Here is a 20381-nt window from a genome sequence, read left to right as displayed (position 1 = left end):
CCTGGGCCTTTAACGGGCCATCAACACCACACAGGACCTTATCATGTCCAGCAGGGAAGCCCATATCTCAACGCCTCAGCACGACGCAGCGAACATCTCTCTGCTCCGACGCCGTCAGCGGGCCCTTTCTCGCCCCAAACTCCGGCGACGATCCACACCACGAGCTAGGGTTCTACAGAGAGGCGATGGCGTTGACTAACTTAATCCTGACGGTGGTGGGCGTGGGCGCGGCGGTGATGCTGCTGCGGAAGGACGTGAAGCAGTCGTCCGCCGTCTTCCGCCGCAACATTCGCCACATCAAGACCTGGCTCGAGGAGGAGTCCGCCGCCACCACGTACGCTCTCCACCCCCTCCCTTGCGTGTATTAGTCGATTGTCGTTGAGTCAATTGCGGTGGGACTGGAGGGATCGGAATCATCGGCTCAGATCTTAGCACTGTCTGGTGTCTGATTGCTTTGCTCTTTTCTGAAATTGCAGTATGATGTCTTCTTATCCATGGTAGCTCAGCATTGTTTGTTATATTCAACGAATTGACAAATCATATATAGATCTACCTATTCAATGAAGAAACGCCGAGGTTATTCCTGCATCGCGGTAAGAGATATGGCGCTTATAAGTGCTATAGGTGTAGATTCATATCCCCGATTTCGCCTTTTTGGCATAAATTCTGTATCGTGTTTGTCTAGTGCTGGAAATTATCATCCGTGATTTTCTAGTGCTGGAATTATCATTCCATGCTTGATTCATTGGCGACAAGTAGTTCCCTGATCCCTCACTAGAAGATATAATCTTCACTTTTGTTTCCACCTGCTTGGCCAGTCTCAGCTTTTATAGAGAACCTGAATTCTGCACACGGCTGCGTGCCGAGTCTATATTCTTCTCCCTTTCTCCGCATCAATATGCTGTGATTTTCCTTGAAAAGTTCGTTCATGTTCATTATGGTATAACATAAACATGTACACTTGCAAGTTTGTGCAAAAATTTGACTACATCTGACTTCGACAAAAAGGAAAACTGAACCTCTGATGTACTCATCTTGTAACAATTTGTTTTTTGGGTGCAAAACATGTATGGTCAATTGGTCATATTTTTGTACTGTAATTTTCAAGTGTACACTTTATAACATGATGAACATCCATGAATTTATTTCTTTAAATCACACCTGTTTTGGGGTTTGGAGTGAGGGCAGAGGAGAGAGAATGGAGGTTACGCACAAAACCATTTCACTATGGAAATTACCCCTTTTGTAGATTTAATGTTGCATGATAGTGTAAGCTTTCTTTCAGATTTAGATTTCTGCCTTTCAAGCTACAAACTTAGTATTTCAATATCTTGGCCCAGCACCTTATGCCACTCTGGAGCCTTACAGGCCCTTCTATCCTTTGCTGACAACATATTCATCATTTCATTCATGATAACAGATTTGAGCTGAAACCCTGAAATATTTTGAATTATTTAATTAATACCACCAATAATGGTTGTGGTTAATATTGAGCTCAGGCTTGTAACAAATTTCACCTCCAGTTTAGATGCTAGCCTAGTTTCTTTTATAGCTTTCTTTGTGCTTTTATTTCTTCCTTGATGAAGAGGCTATAATTAATACACTTGTGTTAAATGATTATGAACTTTATTTAGCTTTATCAAAAACTAGTCGTAAAGGATTAGACATGCTAGGCTAGCCACCTCAACTTTTCGAGACCTAAAACCATGTGCCTATTGTCTATTGGCAATGCCAAAGAGAGCAAACTTGTCCCCTAGTTCCACCCCTTGGTTTTTCATTCCTTCTTTTGTTGCCCTTATTTTCCATGCTGTGACTTGGTTCCTGATGTGAAGGCTTAACCATATTGATTGGCATCAGTTTAAGAGAGGGCTGGGCAGGAATTGCTCTTGCTAATTGTTCTTGTACAATTCGATTTATTTATGCTGTAACTAGCCTTTATGCACGCACTGAGTTGAGAAAAAAAGTTGTACTAATCTCATGTTCCAAAATAACATTAGCAGCACTTGCTAGTATTTCACCTTTGTACTATGTCCCAGTGGTATGAAACTGCAAATCATGTTTGACATCACATTTCTACAAAGCTCCCTTTCGAAGATAACATTAATTTTTAATCGTTCCATTCTATAATACCATGATTGCATGGGTTTCTATTTCCTCTGCTTTATTCAAGGCTTCGTACTATGGTAAAGTCAACACAGCATATTTGATTTGGTCCCTGCCTACCATATCTTTGATCTCCACAGATCTGCTGAGCGATCGGTACCAAAGGAGCTTGAGTCCCAGGCTGCCAAGAAGGATTCCACACCCAAAGTGGACAAGGATTAGATGATTTTACACTGTTTCTATTCGACGCTACTGCGGGTTTAGATTCACAAGAAGTACTTGTAAATAGAAGATGTTTGGTAGGATCTTCACTCTAAAGAATATTGGAATCAAATAATTTGGGCATGTATGGATAGCTGCATGTGGGTTCTATATGTCTTCAGGTTGGTCTGAAGATTTGAGTGCATTTTTATATTTCTGTCTGGTAAGATATTTTACTGAAACTCTGCGGTTGAGATCAATCATAATGCGATCATTCTTTAAGTCGTGGTTTTATCTGGCAGTAATTTGTCAGCCACCAATATTTTTTATGGTACCATTCACCTCCATTCTTTTACAGGAAGTCGGTGTTTTTTTACTTCATGTATGTGGTTTTTACATTAGAAACATGTTTGAAATCATCACATGTCAAGTTGAACAAACTCGTGTTGCTCCCAATTTGGTACTAGTATTTTCATCTAATGTTTATAACGCACTTATGTTGTCTGCATTTGATTGATGACTAATGTAGAATCCCAGTTTACAACAAATAAATCGACTGTAGGCTTTCAAGTTACATGGAACAAATAAAAGAATGTGCTTACAACAAAGGAGCACGGCATGGAGTGCATACAAGCCAAGCCAAAATGCCTATGTACAGGAGTGCAAGCCAATAAAAAGCAAGGAAACCCACAACCGAAAGCCTATGTACACGAGAGCAAGCAACTCAAAAAGGCTAGCTCTCCCTTTTTAAAAACAAACACACCAAGCAATCCTCTCTAAAGAAAATAAAAAATGAAGCAATGAACATGTGAATCAATGGTGGACCGGCGGCGACGTCCAGGACGGCAAGTCAAGCCTGAGTTGCTCGCAGCTGGTCTGAACATTCAACGATCACGTGAGCCAATCACGGAGCGGAGGAACGATCAGACCAACAACCATGGGTGCGATGCGACGGTATCATTGTGGAGCGGCAGGCGGCTGGCCGCCGGCGACGCGGCGCTTGAGCATCTGGGTGTAGTTGAAGATGGACTTGAGGCGCTGCTGCCTGAGGTCCTCCTTGAACCCCTGGATGAACTCCTCCGCCTTGGCGTCCACCTCGGACCCGGCCGCCTCCTCCTCCGTCGGCGGCGCCCGCTGCCGCCCCGCCAGGGCGAGCGCGTACGCCTCGTCCATGCTCATCGAGCTCTCGTCTTCCACGACGTCCTCTTTCGCCGGCTCTGCCGTCGCGTGTGGGCGCGGTGGACGCGGTGTAGCTGGCGACCTCCTCGGCGTCCCCGCGTCCTCTGTTTCTCGGAAGGTGGTGGCGGCGGCGACGGCGCCGCCGCCCGGGCTGGGCTCCGCCGTGTGGAAGGACGAGGACGGGAAGGAGAAGATGCTGAAGGAGCGGATGCGCTGCAGCACCGCCGACGAGGCCCTGCGCGTGATCCCGCTGCCGCCGCGGCGCGGCGACGGCGACTGCGGCTGCGCACGCGACGACAGGGCGAAGATGGCGCCCACGACGAGGTTGAGGGCCACGAACCACGCCGCGCCGGAGCCCATCCACGCCGGCAGCGGCCAGCACCACTCCGTTCCAGCCATCGGTCACCAGCTCGATCGCGTGTTTCTCGTGCGCTGCTCTCTCCTCGGGCTCGCTGGAAGCTCGACAGACGAGATGGTAAACGAGCTTTGTTGTTGCCTGTTGTGACTTGTGAGTGGCGCTGATGGCGGCCGATGGTATTTATAGAGCGCGCGGGAATAGCCCGGGTTCACGGTGGAAAAGGGGGATTAGGTTACGGAATCGTGGGTGGGTCTCGGGCTCTCGGCGCGTCCTCATCTCGGCCGCGAACAGAGACGGTCAGACGGAGAGGCCGGGCAGGCATGCCTTCCATTTCATTTCGAATGCTCCTGCTTGTACGTACTTGGAATTGGCAAACCACGAGACGAGAGCTGGATCCACACAGGCTGGCTACTCGGACGTACGGAACCTTCGTTCATTACTCAGTCAGTCACGCAAAAGCGGTCAACGAAGTTGTTCGGGGCGGCCGAGGTTACCGATCAGCTCACGCCTCCTCTGTTGCCGGTTTGATATATGCCGCTGTCGGACGCTTCCTGTTTTTCTATTACTTTATTTTTCCAAAAGAGAGTAGTCTCTACTTCTAATGAAGCAGTTGGTAGTCTCGCTTTCAGGTTTTTTTTTCGTCTCACCACTTTCATCCGGTTTTTTTAGGTTAACCGTCATAGATTTTTTTCGATGCTGGTTTCTTATTCACCGGTTTATTTACCCCTCAGCTCTTTCCTTGCAAATCAGCACTTTCCAAACGTGCACGCAATCACGGATCTAAATTTACTAACTTGTTCAAATCAACCGATACTTTCCATTATTGCAAATTTCTTTAGGAAACAAATAATAGATTTTAAGGAAATAAATAAAAGATTTTAAAGACGCATCATACTTTACTAACAATCACTAAAATCAAATCTAAATTAATTAATCTTATCTTAAATCACTCAATCACTTTAACTAGAAAACATTTTCTTTCCTAACTGCACCCCGCTTAGTGTGCACATAACAATCCGAAGTAATTAGAGTCACATGATTACATGATTGAATCCATTTATTTAGAGCGACATGATTGCGTTCCGGGATGGAGGCCATGATTTCGTCGAGGTCGTTGCTGCCTCCTACACTCAGGGTGTGTCGCCGAGATCGAGGCGAGCATGAGGAGTTGTGGCCACCGCCATGGTCACCCCATCGCAGGGGATGGAGCACGCCGTTGGCCTACAGCTTGTGGAGATCACTGTTGCTCTTCAGGTCGCGTGGTGACCGGATCTTGCCGATGTGTCCCTCCCCGACGACCTCCTCTTCGCCCGGTTGGCCGGCATGGATCTCGCCACTACTGCCCTTAACTTCTCTGCCTCGAGCTCGACGGTCAGCCACCATGGATCCCCCAGCTGGAGGGTCACGTGAACCAGCCGTTCTCCCATGCTGCAGCGGCGAGAAAGTGACATGACTCTCCGTACACGAAGAGTGAAGTTCGGTCAAGTACTTATATACTTGGCCTCTACTGCTGATCCATGTACATGGAGAAGAACAGACAACCGCTCATTCATGCTTCGTTCCACTCCTTCGCGCTACATTACTGGAGGTGACATTTTCCTATCTCTCTATGTTGTAACAAGCCTGCTGCCTGCATAGTTAATGGATTTTTTATTTAAATTTATCGCTGCTTAGTGCTTTGTTGCAATTGTTCACCCAAGATTCTTATATATAATCTGAGCGTATGTAGGCATACTTAGCTTTGCTATTCCATTTTTTCTGGCGCATAGAAATAAGAGTATTGTCCAGGTTAGGTATTCAATTGAGTATGGTATTTGGATTGCTATCAGAATGTCTTTTCTATGCATGTGATTTCTCACATCTGGTTATAACATTTGTGAAGACGTGCATTGCACGTGCACTTGGAAGCGGGCCCGTGGCCCGCGCTGGACGGCGCCGACGCCGACCCGAGCCACCTCGTCCGCGTATTCTTGGAGCTGTGGCTGGTCGATTTACATGAAATTAATTCCCTCAGTTCTGGTGGCAAATATAATACACATAATCCATATTATTATGCACTAGCGTGTATGTATGAAATAGATGGATTATGGTCCCGTACTCAATAAGACGGATATGTGTGTGTGTTAGAGAGAGAGGGAGAGGGGGATAGAGAGTGAGGAAGAAGGAGGAAGAGTGTGTGTATGTGTGTGTGAGGATTTGATGGTAAAAAGGTCGCCAATGTCGTAATATTAAACTCTTAAAGTTAATGTGGCCCTGTTGCAACGCACGAGCGTTCTTCTAGTAGTAGTAGTAGTAAACAAACTAGTCAAGTCGATTGCGCCGGAGCAACTTCGAGGATAAATCCATGGTGCTTACGAGTAGCTACTACTACTCAGTTTGCAGTCAGAGGGGTCTTTGACTAACTCCTTCTAGCCAGCTTTGGAAAGCAGAACGAGCATCTCCACATTATCATTTCTCCTTCCCAATTACCATTCCCACGAAAAGAAAAGGTCCAAATTACTAATTAATAATATTAATGATCTAACTTGTTTCAGCTATCAACAAGCTCCAAAGCGACACTTTGGCCATGAAACCTAGGTCAAGATGGTCCGGTAGGGATAGGGAAGCGACACGTCGACGGCTCGTTTTGCCGGCAGCAGCGATCGTTCGGTGGTGCAGGGTTCTCAATGTAATTTTTATTATGTTTAAGATGCCTTCTACTTATTGTGAACCTTTATAATTAATTTGGGTACTTTTTCACACACAAAATAATTTGATGAACCAATAATTATAAACATGATGAAGATCCGGATGAACAACCCATGGTCGTATGTGCACTCATAATTATTATATGTCACGCTTGGTAGATCGAAACTAATGCTACGTTTTCTCCTACTTTAGTGGAATTTCATGGCTGTTTTATCCCCCACTATTTCTTTACTTATATTTTTCAAAAAGAAAACTGAGCCGTGAGTAGTATGGCTGTCGCGCTAACCAACTACTGGGCCAAGTCTTGGTCGCTATCGTATTATATATCATCATCGACCAAAACCTTATCTTTTCTCCTAAGTTTCGTTGTGCTGACTTGGTGTAGATATCCCTTTTGAGGAAGAACCGTGCAAGGTGTCACTGGCTGCACTAAGTATCAGGAAGGCACTGGCTGCACGTCACTCAGAGGCTTGGCCCTCAAGTAGCGTCACCCATTCATTTTCCACATGTACGTATAGTATACTACTGTAGAATAGAAGAAGTGGTCTACTGTACTGTTACTGGTGTTGATGTCGATATCGATAAAATATACTCCCTCAATTCGGTATTACTTGTCGCAGAAATGGATGTATCTAGACGTATTTTAGTACTAGATACATCCATTTACGAGACAAATAATTTCGAACGGAGAAAGTACATGGCTCTACGCGCATATCCCTCGCTGTCCATCGAGCTCGTTTCTTGTCCTACTTTAAGCATTTCTCTCATCATCGTCATGGAAGAAAAGAATAACAAAAAACCTGTGTATCAATGTTTGCTCCCCTAGCCCGTTTATTGGTCCACCATGATACTATTAATTAGAGTAGTTTTGTTTTCGTTAGCTGTGAGCGTACATGGGCAACGAAAACGACCAACATAGTGTACTAATCCTTCAGGTAAAATATTTGAACCATTCCACAAGCATCAAGCTATATAATGTTCACCATAAAAATATACTTGCAAGAGCAGCTCACTACTACATCAATACCCCCAACATAATTATGGAATATCAAAGAACTCGTGTATGACATGCCTGCTATGTCAACACAACCAAAACATACCAAACTTGAGCAATAGAAACCAATAGTAAGTAAGCACCCGAGCAGCAACCAATATGACAAGTGAAACACCAAATCAAAGGGAGATACAAGGATTTACGCCAAAACCCTTGCGGGGAAAAACAAGGGCGGCGCCGAGCAATCTTTCTCTATAAAGATGAATCAAGTACAATGTGAAAGCAAACAAGGAGGGAGAGTTCTAAATCCCCAATTTTAGCACTCATATTTCGGTGGGTTTACAGATCAAATGGTCTTACCCCTCGCATGAGAGCATCTACAATCGGAGTGGCCAAATCTGCACCCTCCCCCCTCTAAACATCGGCCCCCGCCTCAAATGTCCTCCTTTGCAACCACATGTCCCATTTTCAATCTCAAATCCATGCAACCACATACACATCGATCATTGATGATACATATACATGAGCAATGAATAATTTACAAAAAAAATAGTATTCGTGCATATAAATACATAGTTCCAACACAAATTTTATTCGTACATAAAATACATAGGGGTGGAGATGTTGTGGGTTGGGGACAGCAGAGGAGATACAAAGGTGCGGTGCGGACGAGGTAGAAGAGAGGAGAGGAGGATGGCGGGTTCGGGCTTTTTGGAGAAATTTGGGATGGGTCCGGCCTGTTGGATCCGACATGGCAAACGCGTCCGGGCGTCTTCATATCCGCCCCCACATATGTGATGGGTTTGAGGGTGTTGGAAATATGCCCTAGAGGCAATAATAAAATGGTTATTATTATATTTCTTTGTTCATGATAATTGTCTATTGTTCATGCTATAATTGTGTTATCCGGAAATTGTAATACATGTGTGAATACATAGACCACAACACGTCCCTAGTGAACCTCTAGTTGACTAGCTCGTTGATCAAAGGATAGTCATGGTTTCCTGACTATGGACATTAGATGTCATTGATAACGGGATCACATCATTAGGAGAATGATGTGATGGACAAGACCCAATCCTAAGCTTAGTTCAAAGATCGTGTAGTTCGTTTGCTGTAGCTTTTCTGAATGTCAAGTATCATTTCCTTAGACCATGAGATTGTGCAACTCCCGGATACCGTAGGAGTGCCTTGGGTGTGCCAAACGTCACAACATAACTGGGTGACTATAAAGGTACATTACAGGTATCTCCGAAAGTGTCTGTTGGGTTGACATGAATCGAGACTGGGATTTGTCACTCCGTATGACGAAGAGGTATCTCTGGGCCCACTCGGTAATGCATCATCATAATGAGCTCAAAGTGATCAAGTGATTGATCACGGGATCATGCATTACGGTACGAGTAAAGTGACTTGCCGGTAACGAGACTGAACAAGGTATTGGGATACCGACGATCAAGTCTCGGGCAAGTAATGTACCGATTGACAAAGGGAATTGTATACGGATTGATTGAATCCTCGACATCGTGGTTCATCCGATGAGATCATCGTGGAGCTTGTGGGATCCAACATGGGTATCCAGATCCCGCTGTTGGTTATTGACCGGAGAGGCTTCTCGGCCATGTCTGCATGTCTCCCAAACTCGTAGGGTCTACACACTTAAGGTTCGATGACGCTAGGGTTGTAGAGATATTAGCACACGGTAACCCGAAAGTTGTTCGGAGTCCCGGATGAGATCCCGGACGTCACGAGGAGTTCCGGAATGGTCCGGGTGTAAAGATTTATATATAGGAAGTCCATTTTCGGCCTTCGGGAAGGTTTCGGGGTCATCGGTATTGTACTGGGACCACCGGAAGGGTCCCGGGGGTCCACCGGGTGGGGCCACCTATCCCGGAGGGCCCCATGGGCTGAAGTGGGAGGGGAACCAGCCCCTAGTGGGCTGGTGCGCCCCCCCTTGGGCCTCCCCCTGCGCCTAGGGTTAGAAACCCTAGGGGTGGGGGCGCCACCCTTGCCTTGGGGGGCAAGGCACCCCCTTGGCCGCCGCCCCCCTAGGAGATTGGATCTCCTAGGGCCGGCGCCCCCCTAGGCATCCTATATATAGTTGGGGGGAGGGAGGGCTGCACACCCAAGCCCCTGGCCTCTCCCTCTCCCTCCCGTGACACTCCTTCATCTCCCAGCGCTTGGCGAAGCTCTGCCGAGATCACCGTTGCTTCCACCACCACGCCGTCGTGCTGCTGGATCTTCATCAACCTCTCCTTCCCCCTTGTTGGATCAAGAAGGAGACGTATCCCAACCATACGTGTGTTGAACGCGGAGGTGCCGTCCGTTCGGCACTAGGTCATCGGTGATTTGAATCACGTCGAGTACGACTCCATCAACCCCGTTCTCTTGAACGCTCCCGCTCGTGATCTACAAGGGTATGTAGATGCACTCCTCTCTCCCTCGTTGCTAGATGACTCCATAGATTGATCTTGGTGATGCGTAGAAAATTTTAAAATTCGGCTACGTTCCCCAACAGAGGAGTGTCGAGCAACCCGGACGTTTGGGTTGGATTTGGGAGGTCCTGCGTGGGTGTTGAGTATTTGATCGACAATGATTGTGTTGTCCGATCCAACGTTTGGGGAGGCATAGATCGTCCTGGTTGAGGAGTCAGGATTCTTGAGCGATCTAAACTTGAAGAACGAACACCTTTGCCGTAGCTAGCTGCTCCTTGATGTTTCCGTATGGCGCTGGCCCCATTAGGAGAGAGCCCTTTTGGTTGCTCTAAGTCCTTAATCAAGATCTAGGATTGGGTCACCCGCCGCCACAAGAGCATCCCAAGCCACGAGAAGCACCTCCATGAATCCGGGGAGCTTGGGCCAAAAGGCTTTGAAGTGGAAGTGGCGATGTCTTTTGAAGTCTATGCTTGTGGCCATGATAATTGGGTTGTGGCCAGACATCGAGCTTGATAATGTATGGAGGCAATTCGGGTGAGCAATATCCCTATCGGAGTAAGTGGAATGACCTATCGTTTTCATCAGTGTGGGATGGGATCTTTCGTTTGACCACGTGAATCGACACCCTGTGAGAGGTGCTTCCATGAGTTCGGTGTCGTTGAGGAAGCGTCTAAAGCAGCCCATCATATGATTGTTCGGGAGAGAATAATATTGGTGTAGGTCATCATTCTCGAGGAGAAGAGGCCACGACCCTGAAGAAGTATGTTCAATGCAACTACGGGTTTAGGATTCACAAGAAAGTATTTGTAAATATAAAATGTTTGATAGGATCTACACTCTAAAGAATATTGGAATCAAATAATTGGAGGATGTATGGACAACTGCATGTGGGTTCTATATCTTTTTAGGTTAGTCTGAGGCCATGAAGACAGGAGTGCATTTTTATACCTATTATTTTGCTAAAACTCTTCAGTTGAGATCAATCCACCAGTGATCATCCATTTGTTGTGGTTTTATCTGGCAACTATGTCTTGTGGTACCACTCCCCCATGTTTGAATATGCCTTTGTCAATGAAAATGCAATTGTAAGAAAATTGACTAGGTACAAAAAGTAAATAAAATAGGGGCTTTATGTTGGATTCGCATGGCATAAATCCAAATAGGTAAAGAACGAGGTAAAATGTGTCTCAATTTTTAGACATCGAAAAATATTAGTGATCTTCTCATACTATTTTCATTCAGTTAGTTTTTAATTAACTCAAGCTCTTTTTTTTTCCTTAAAGAATTCCGCCTTCCTTCAAATGTCATAAACAGGTCTTGTCGGTTGAGCAATCTTTCAAGGTGGGAATAGTTGGAATATTTAGACAAGTCTGAAATTTATTTACTAATAAATGAATACACTTTACAGTTGAAGAACAACTTACAAATGAATGAATGCACTTACAACAAAGAACACTGCATGCAAAGCAAGCTAATAAAAGGAAACCCGCTAGAAGCAATCTGCACAAACCAACAACCAAAATGCCTATGTGCATGAGAGCAAGCTGGGCGGAAGCCTTTTTCGTTATGTTCACGAGGGCAAGCAACTCAAAAAGGCCAGCTCTCCCTTTATACAAACAAAACTAATCAATCATCTCTAAAGAAAAGACAAATGAATCAATGAACATGTGAATCAAAGGCGGCGACGTCCAGACAGCGACTCAAGCCCGAGTAGCTCGCAGCTGGATTACTGTGAACTTTCAACGATCACGTGAGCCAATCACGGAGCGGCAGGCGGCCGGCCGGCGGCAACGCGGCGCTTGAGCATCTGGGTGTAGTTGAAGATGGATTTGAGGCGCTGCTGCCTGAGGTCCTCCTTGAACCCCTGGATGAACTCCTCCGCCTTGGCGTCCACCTCGGACCCGGCCGCCTCCTCCTCCGTCGGCGCCGCCCGCTGCCGCCCCGCTAGGACGAGCGCGTACGCCTCGTCCATGCTCATCGAGCTCTCGTCTTCCACGTCCTCCTCCTCTATCGCCGCCTGTGGTTGTGGTGGACGCGGCGTCGATGGCGACCTCGTCCTCGCCGTCGCCGCGTCCTCTGCTTCGCGGAAGGTGGCGGTGGCGGTGGCGCCCGGGCTCGGTTCCGAGGACGGGAAGGAGAAGATGTTGAAGGAGCGGATGCGGTGCAGCACCGCCGACGAGGCCCTGCGCGTGATCCCGCTCCCGCTCCCGCCGCGGCGCGGCGACGGCGACTGCGGCTGCGCACGGGAGGACAGGGCGAAGATAGCGCCCACCACGAGGTTGAGGGCCACGAACCACGCCGCGCCGGAGCCCAGCCACGCCGGCAGCGGCCAGCACCACCACTCAGCCGCCGCCATCGCTAGCGGGTTAGGCTTTGGCCGGCGCACCAACGAGTCGCGCAGTCGCGTGTGCTTCTTGTGCGTTGCTCTGCTTTGTGAAAGGCTCGAGAGACAGAGACGAAGATGGTGATCTGAATATCTGATCGCACAGATGACAGTATCCCCCTATATATAGAGGTAATCGGGCAGCTCGCGGTGGGAAGATGTGATTAGGTTAAGCAATTCATGTGCTCCGAGCGCGTCATCATGGTCGTGAGCCGTAGACTGGGCGGGCTGTAGTCTCCTCCCATGTGCGGTTTCATGTCCTGGTCAGCTAATTAAACCGCATTAATTCGTTGCTGTTGTTATCCATTTCGATAAGCATCTGCGTTCGGTTTCGCATCGCCGGCAGCCAAGGGCAACTCCAAAGCGGATGGCCTATTTATTTTGAATCATCTAATGTCCACGGCCACGTCTGGATGTGTTTGGTCCAAGTTATCCAACCGTGGTCATCAAATCCAGATAAAGGCATTTACAATGGTTGACAAAACAACCTTATCTTAAGTCTTGCATGTAATTTAGATCTGACAATAAAAGGATGTCCACAATGAATTATTCTTAGCCTTATCTTCAATAACTAGCTATTTCTAAAAATATGACAAGACATTATTGTGCTAAGAAATCATCTTTTAAATAAAAGAAGACAAGTCTTTTATTGTGACTTCTTTCTCCTCCACATCAATATTTATTCTACACGGCACTTTTAAGATAACATCATTGTACATATCCTAATGGGCTATGACTGACATTGGGTCCAGTAGGTCGAGAGAAGAAAAAAAAGATGAATGCGGCAAACGGACTATAGGGAGATGTGGTCCAACTAACAGTGGGTCGGGACATCCGGACTTTTAAAACCTCCCCTTGATTTGGTGCCAGTTTATGGAAATAGACATCCAGATCACGTGACCTGGTTCATAAACATTTGATGGGATGGTTAAAAGTGTCCGGACTCTTCGGTCCAGATATTTGGGAAAGATTTACCGATCTGCGTTAGAGATACCCTAACATTTTTATGGTGTGCAGACTTCTAATTAAAAAAACAAATTGTTATTGGCATCTTATGGAAGTCTTATATACCTAAGAGAATTATCTCAACTATTTATAAATATAAAACAATCCTATTTGAAATTGTCAAACTACACGAGAGCATATTCCGCGTCACGTGCTAGCTACGTCGTCAGCCCATCACTCCCAAGTCCCAAACGTACGGGAACCTTCGTTTATTATACGATCGATTAGGTCAACATGGTTTCTCATCTGATTTTGATATATGCATGGTATCGGACGCTTCCAGGCCTTTTCGAATAACTAAACTAGTCAAGTAAATTACTATAAATGAAATGAAATGAACAGCTCGTTTCTCAATCAGGTATCGGACGGTTTTTTTATTTATTTTTTGTATCGGACGATTCTGAAAGGATTAATTAGTTTTCATTTTACCTATTTAGTAGCATTAAATTCATGATAAAATATATTTTGGTCATATACCTATTTGGTTTCACAAGCATTGACATATTTTTGCACAAACTCGGTCAAACTTTAAGATAGTTTGACCCTCCAACAAAGTTGAAAGTATACTTTTTCAAAGACGGAGGGAGTATGTATATATGTCATACTTTATTTACCGTGTACGTCTAATGCTACTTTAGTTGGATTTCATTTATCTTGTTCCTATTTCTTCATGTTTTCCGGAAAAGAAAAACTGAGCCGTGCGTAGTATGGCTTGACACTAGCAAACTAGTACTAGGATATTGTCCCAAAAAAAAATCTAGTAGGCTGAGTCATCGTCGCTATCATACCACCATCGACCAAAACCTTTTCTTTTCTCTTATGTTTGGTCATGCTGACTTGGTGTAGATATCCCTTTTGAGGAATCATATGCATGGTGTACATTATCTGATATCTGTTTACTCTATCTACTCCCTCCATTCGGAATTACTTGTCGCAGAAGTAGATGTATCTAGATGTATTTTAGTTTTAGATACATTCATATTCGAGACAAGTAATTCTGACCGGAGGGAGTAGCTAACAGGAAGACACCCAATGCACGTCACTCGGAGGCTTGGCTCCCAAGTAGCGACACCCATTCATTTTTCCATGCGTGCTACTAGAACAGAGGAAGTCCTCTACTGTACTGTTACTAGTCTGAGAAAATATAGGAGCACCATTCAGTGTGTGGCTTGAAAAAAAAAATCTGTGCCAATCGACTGATCTGAGGCGTTGGATGGAAAATTAAGGGTCAGATCACTTTCTTTTACCTCGGAAAATAATGTTTATGCCTGACCTACTATAGCCATGTGTTTTGTACAATGAAATTTATTTGCACGATTTAAAGAGTGACACGGTATCATCTCGCCGGTGTTAACAAAAATTCTTGACTAATGAAGCTATGATAAATGACTGGCTAAGGGTCGGTCGACTGAAAATAAATTAGATCAATCGATTTGTTTTCAACCGTTTGATAGATGGCCTTCTTCAACCTCCTGCCCTATCTATTAATCTTGTTCCTCAAACCGCGCCACGGACCACCGGCTGAACCGTCTACCTCTGCCGCCCGCAGTCGGCGGTGCTCCCCCACCAGCCTCGTGGTCCTGCCTTCCCCTCACCGTTGTCCATGACAGTCTTGGCGTCACCCACCTCCATCCCTCCAAACTGCCTAGCTTGCACCCCTAGCCTTGAATCGTCAAGTTTCATACTCGCCTGTGTTGGCTACTGCCGGCTACAACTCGTCCTTGGCCGAGGCCTTGCCGGTGCCCATGGGCCTCCCTACCGCTCGCCCTGGCACCCAGCACCGCCTTAGGCCGCCTAGTTGCTCCGTCTCGTCGCTTGCTTGCTTCTCCACCGAATTGACTGACCCGAATTTGAAATTCAAGCAACTTAGTTCCAGCAAAACTACTATGTCAAGGTCGGCATGAAAAAAGACTTTGAACTACTAGATTACAAGTTTTCGAAAGTGTGTCATTTAGATAGAGCATGCATGCTCATCTACGAAAGGAGTGAACTTGGTATGTGCTTTTGTGAAAAAGTTCATCAATACATATATGTTGCAAAATATTACCCCATCTCATGGAAAAAAATGATACGTTATATTTTTGTAGTCCAACGAGCTATTCCTTTCATAGATATACTCCCTCCGTTCCTAAATATTTGTCTTTCTAGAAATTTCAATAAGTGACTACATACAAAGCAAAATAAGTGAATCTACACTCTAAAATATGTCTACATACATCCGTATGTAGTAGTCATTTGAAATGTCTAGAAAGACAAATATTTAGGAACGGAGGGAGTACTAACTAGAAAAATGGAGTACAAATATTTTATCAACAAGTACTAACTAATTATTATTTCCCTCGCATAACCAATGGCGAGGAATATTATTGTAACTAATCTGTGACCTAAAGCTAAGGATTATTAGCTAGCTAGCTGAATTAACTAACACTACATGGAGACTAAATTGAGAAATGCAACAGAGAAGAAGCATTTCTTAACCCTGTTGAAATGGAGTGAAGAACAGAAACTGTGCCTCGCCCGAAAGGCGTCTATGTCCACCACGCGCCGTTCCAACCTTTGCATGGTCATGGATGGATGAAATCTACCATGCATCAGAAGGAAGAGAACCCTAGCTCCAGCTGGCAGCGGGACGACGACTCTGCTGCCATGTGCGCCGCCGCCTGGTGGTCAAGCCGTTCATTTTTCACCACGGTGGCCACCGCCTTCTGCTCCAGGTGGCGGTGGTCGAAGCTGGCGCCACCGCCGCCGTCGTCGTGTTCCATGACGGCGGCTGACGATGATGCTGCTATCTCTGGCTTCACGTCGAAAGCGTCGACGAACTGTGTCTCGATCTGATCGTCGATCGCCACCGGAGATTCGGCCTTGACGCCATTTCCGTAGTGTTGCTGCACGTTGCCGGCATTGCTCCAAGCTTGGCTGCTGCTCTCGTCGACGGCCGCCGGCCCGTCGTAGTAGAAGTAGTCGTAAGGCTGGTGCTTCTGCGGCTGCAGCTGGTCCGTGGCGCCGACCAGATAATGATCGTGATCGTGGTGGTTAGCCTGGCCATTGCTGATCTCGTGGCCGGCGTAGAGCGCGTCGAGAGCGGCGACACCGTCCTGGACATCGGCCGGGTTGGGCCCCGGGGCAAGCAGCAGCATCCCTGGGTCGTCGACGAGCGCGTCCTGGGCCATGGCGGCGGCCTGGTGGCGGCAGAGATCGAGGTGGCGTAGGAGCGCGGCGAGCTCGGCCTGCGCGAGGCCGAGCTGCCTCTCGTAGTCGAGGATGATGCGGCAGCAGCCCCCGACGGGGTCGTAGGCCCGGGCCTCGGCCTGGAAGATGAGCGCGCGCATGGCGTCGGTGTGCAGGTCGGGCGGGGTCTCCCGGAGCGTGGCCTGGATGTGGCCGACGCCGAAGAGGCGGTGCGCGTTGAGGAAGCGGCGCTGCTGGTCGGCGGGGAAGTAAGGGGCGAGCGGGCAGTCCGGGTTGCACTTGCGGCGCTGGTACTTGCAGGCCGCGCAGGCCTGGTTCTGCCCGGACCCGGCGGCGGCTCCGGCGACGCGGGAGGAGGAGGAGGAGGAGGAGTGGGCGACGGGGGAGGAGGGATTGGCGGAGGAGTTTGCGGCTGCGGCGGTGGTGGCAGCAGTTGTGATCTGGAGGTGGCACGCGGCAGGCGGTGGGCTGGAGGAGGAGGAGGAGCGGGTCATTGCGCGGCCGGCGAGGTCGGGGGCGTCGGCCGGAAGGAGAGGAGGGGAGGAGGAGGAGGAGGAGGAGGCTACCTCCTCAGTCGGCGCGATCGGTGCCTAATAAAAGGAGGCTTGTTGAACCAGACTTATCCATGCATGCAGACATTTTCCGTCCGAAGAAGGAGAAGAAAAGTTGGACACAGAAGAGAGAGAAGACTACGTTCCCGCAGCAGGAAGCTTCCTGTGGCTAGGCTAAGCTACGTGCGGCTGCCGAGTGGAATTGGTCGTGCCTCCTGCGCCCGCGTGCCCGACAAACTCGCGGGCGCGTGCGTGCAGGCTATAACATCATCTGCAGTCAACGGGCCATTTCGATCCAGAACTAGTACTTGAATTAATCCGTAATGCCGTTCGAGGCTTTGTTGAGTTGTTACAACAAATTTGCACCGTGGGTTTGTTCTGTTTTTGAATTGATCCACACGGTGAGTGCCCTTAGGGTGTCCCTCGGAGTTTCTTTTTTTCGGGGAAGGGTGTCCCTCAGATCCATCAACTCTCGGTTTTCCTTTTTTGGGGGAAAGCTATCGTGTCAACTTTTTATTAATATTTTTTAGCATGGTACAATCATAGATGATTACATAGTTGACCAGAACGTCTCCTCCCGTAGAACAAACATCGCTAGAAAGTCTGAAATAAACCCAGAAAAATATGAGCATTAATGCCAACATAAGGAACCTAACCATCTGAGCTATGCTCATCTCGCAACTTTGTGTTATTTTTGAAGCCCACATTTTTGTAACGGGTATTGTTATATAGCGAGTCTGTTTAAAATTATGTACATATAAAATATATTTTTAAAACGATAGAGTTGCAAAGTTTAAATATCGTTGAAATGCATAAACAAATTCAAACAGTGGCATTTGATACATAGTATTCTAACTCGGTTAAGACAATCTCGATTGTCGCATTTTTTGGAAGTTATAAATATTTTTTGTAACATGTTAATCTAATAATGTTTTCCTTTATTTATTTTACAATCCGTCTTTTAGTGAAGAGATGTATTTTTATCAAGGGGCGTGTCTTTATTGGATGAGATATCTTTGCAGCAATGTCTTCTAATGAAGAGATATATTTTTATTAAGGAATGTGTCTTTCATCGAAGAGACACCTTTTCACCATAGTCTTTTCATTAAGCGACATCTTTTCACCAAAGGGCATGGGCATGTGTTTTCAATGAAGGATATGACTGTACATAGGTTCAATTGCCAAGATCTTGGCCTTGACTGATTCTTAATATAATTCTACAACTTTTTTTTAGAATGGTGTGGCTTAACATAATGTTGCATTAGGACTTAGGAGCCCGTTTTATAGAATAAAGAGGAATTACACTTATATCGTTACTTAATAGTGATGTGATAAAAACAAGAGGATTATCCACCCAAATGCACACTAGTGCAGAACCGGGCAATAGCACCGGTTCGTAAGGCCCTTTAGTGTCGGTTCCATAACCGGCACTAAAATGTGGTCACTAAAGCCCCCCCCCCCCCCTTTAGTACCGGTTCAGCACGAACCGGTGCTAAAGGGCAACCACGTGGCACGAGCCAGCTCTGGGGCCGGGAGCCCTTTAGTACCGGTTGGTAACACCAACCGGTACTAAAATGTTTGGGTTTTTTTTGGTTTTATGATTTTTTTTCATTTAATTTTGTGTTTTCCATTTTAATTCTTTTTCATTTGCTGGTATTTTACGATACTACACATTATACACGTTATGCATATATATATATATATATAGAATTTCTAGTAGAACCAATCATATATATATCATCAATGTCTCACAAACCACCATATTAATTCACACATACACACATGTATAGCTATATACAATTTCTCCTACATATGCATGTTGCCTTCGGAGCCAGTGGCATTAGCCTAATTGGTGCCTTCGGAGCACGATGACAATTGAAAGTGGTTCATGACCTGGTCGATGGGAGCGGTAGCGGGTAATAGTATTCTCCCTTCTGATTTATGACCTGGTCGGGCAAAAATCCCGCTATTTTCTCTTGAAGTGCTTCTACGCGCTCCGTTTCTAGGAGCTTGTCCCGCACCTCTTTGAACTGTTAAGAAGGAGATCAATATGTATGCGTATTAGTTGTGTGACTAGATATCGATAATGGTGTAAAAATTGTGAATAGTGTTCTGACAAGCGTACCCATTCCTATCTTTGAGATCTGCTCCTTTCGGACGCCATCATGCGAATATTCTCGCAAACGCAGAATGCACATAGATCAGTCCCCTGCGCCTGCTTCAGGGCCTTTATTACGAGAATGGAATTTAATTTGATCAGATAATAATTAATCAAGCATGATAATTAAAGAGATGGCAGCTAGCTAGCTAGCTAGTACTACTTAATTAGTTACCTTGGGTCGAAACTATTTCAGCTGTTGTTTCCATTCGCCTTCCGTGACGCTGATGAACCTTGCCCAAGCCCTGCCTGCCGACAAAGAAAATGAATAAAGGGGTTATTAAATAGTTCATATCATGAAATGACGAACTAAATAGGCCGAGATATATAGTTAATAATGATTGAAATTACCTGTTGACTATCCCAAACAAGATGTTATAGTTACTATTTGCTTTGAGTAGTGAGTCCAGTATTCGAACTGTTCCGGCGTCAACTTTAATGATACACAAGATCCAGTGAAATCTGCATGCACACACGTTTGCATGTCTTAATTAAGCGGGCATATGTAAGCAAAAACATGTAGCTAGCTAGTAGGCAAAAACAGAGAATTTGTAGTACAAGAAAGTGTGACTCACTGGAAGTTGTAAGGAAGTAGTATATCTTCATTGTATTTGAGGCGCTTCAAGAACTCTAGCATGCTGTCATTTACCTGCTTTTCATAATGCTTGTTTATTTTCCATGTGTATTCATTAACGGTGTTTGGGTCAATGAACCCAATGTCATAGCGTCCACCTTTTCTCATTTCATACATCTTCATCCTGCATAATACCACAGAAAAGAATATAGTGAGGATAATTACAGGTAATGATTGATCAAAAGGATCACTACAGCTAGCTTGAGACTTAAATTACAGAAAGAAATCACTTACAGACAATAGCAACTGACGATAGATTTGTCGAGTGCGTCTTGATTGTATAACTGAAACAGTTCAGAATACTCAACGGTCACAACATTCTCATGGTAGTAATGATCCTTCTTGACTTGCACCACGAGGGACTCGATTGGATCTCTTGGTAATGTCCATGTACCATTGATGCAATTCATACATTCTCGTTGGGAACTTCTTGACCTCTTCTGGCTTGACCAAAGGTTGGCCCCGGGCATATTTCCGTTTTATTTCCTCCTTTGTAAGCACAG

The 20381-nt window shown here is 46.0% G+C and overlaps 4 protein-coding genes across 4 annotated transcripts; 1 reads left to right on the top strand and 3 right to left on the bottom strand.

The window, feature by feature from the left end:
* Positions 1-47: 47 nt before the first annotated feature.
* Positions 48-2586, top strand: LOC123103595 (uncharacterized). The gene is made up of 2 exons (XM_044525236.1): positions 48-334; positions 2244-2586. The coding sequence occupies exons 1-2, from the start codon at positions 186-188 to the stop codon at positions 2323-2325; spliced, it is 231 nt and encodes a 76-aa protein (XP_044381171.1). The 5' UTR covers positions 48-185; the 3' UTR covers positions 2326-2586.
* A 246-nt stretch (positions 2587-2832) lies between these two features.
* Positions 2833-4021, bottom strand: LOC123103594 (uncharacterized). Its single transcript, XM_044525235.1, has one exon. The coding sequence runs from the start codon at positions 3880-3882 to the stop codon at positions 3262-3264; it is 621 nt and encodes a 206-aa protein (XP_044381170.1). The 5' UTR covers positions 3883-4021; the 3' UTR covers positions 2833-3261.
* A 7296-nt stretch (positions 4022-11317) lies between these two features.
* On the bottom strand, positions 11318-12532 carry LOC123106987 (pathogen-associated molecular patterns-induced protein A70). The gene has a single exon (XM_044529001.1). The coding sequence runs from the start codon at positions 12312-12314 to the stop codon at positions 11718-11720; it is 597 nt and encodes a 198-aa protein (XP_044384936.1). The 5' UTR covers positions 12315-12532; the 3' UTR covers positions 11318-11717.
* A 2999-nt stretch (positions 12533-15531) lies between these two features.
* On the bottom strand, positions 15532-17108 carry LOC123106986 (protein ASYMMETRIC LEAVES 2-like). The gene has a single exon (XM_044529000.1). The coding sequence runs from the start codon at positions 17027-17029 to the stop codon at positions 15938-15940; it is 1092 nt and encodes a 363-aa protein (XP_044384935.1). The 5' UTR covers positions 17030-17108; the 3' UTR covers positions 15532-15937.
* Positions 17109-20381: the final 3273 nt, after the last annotated feature.

The sequence above is a fragment of the Triticum aestivum genome, chromosome 5A (assembly GCF_018294505.1).
Source record: "Triticum aestivum cultivar Chinese Spring chromosome 5A, IWGSC CS RefSeq v2.1, whole genome shotgun sequence".
In the NCBI taxonomy this organism is placed as follows: domain Eukaryota; kingdom Viridiplantae; phylum Streptophyta; class Magnoliopsida; order Poales; family Poaceae; genus Triticum; species Triticum aestivum.
This window is presented reverse-complemented; position numbering and strand designations above follow the sequence as displayed.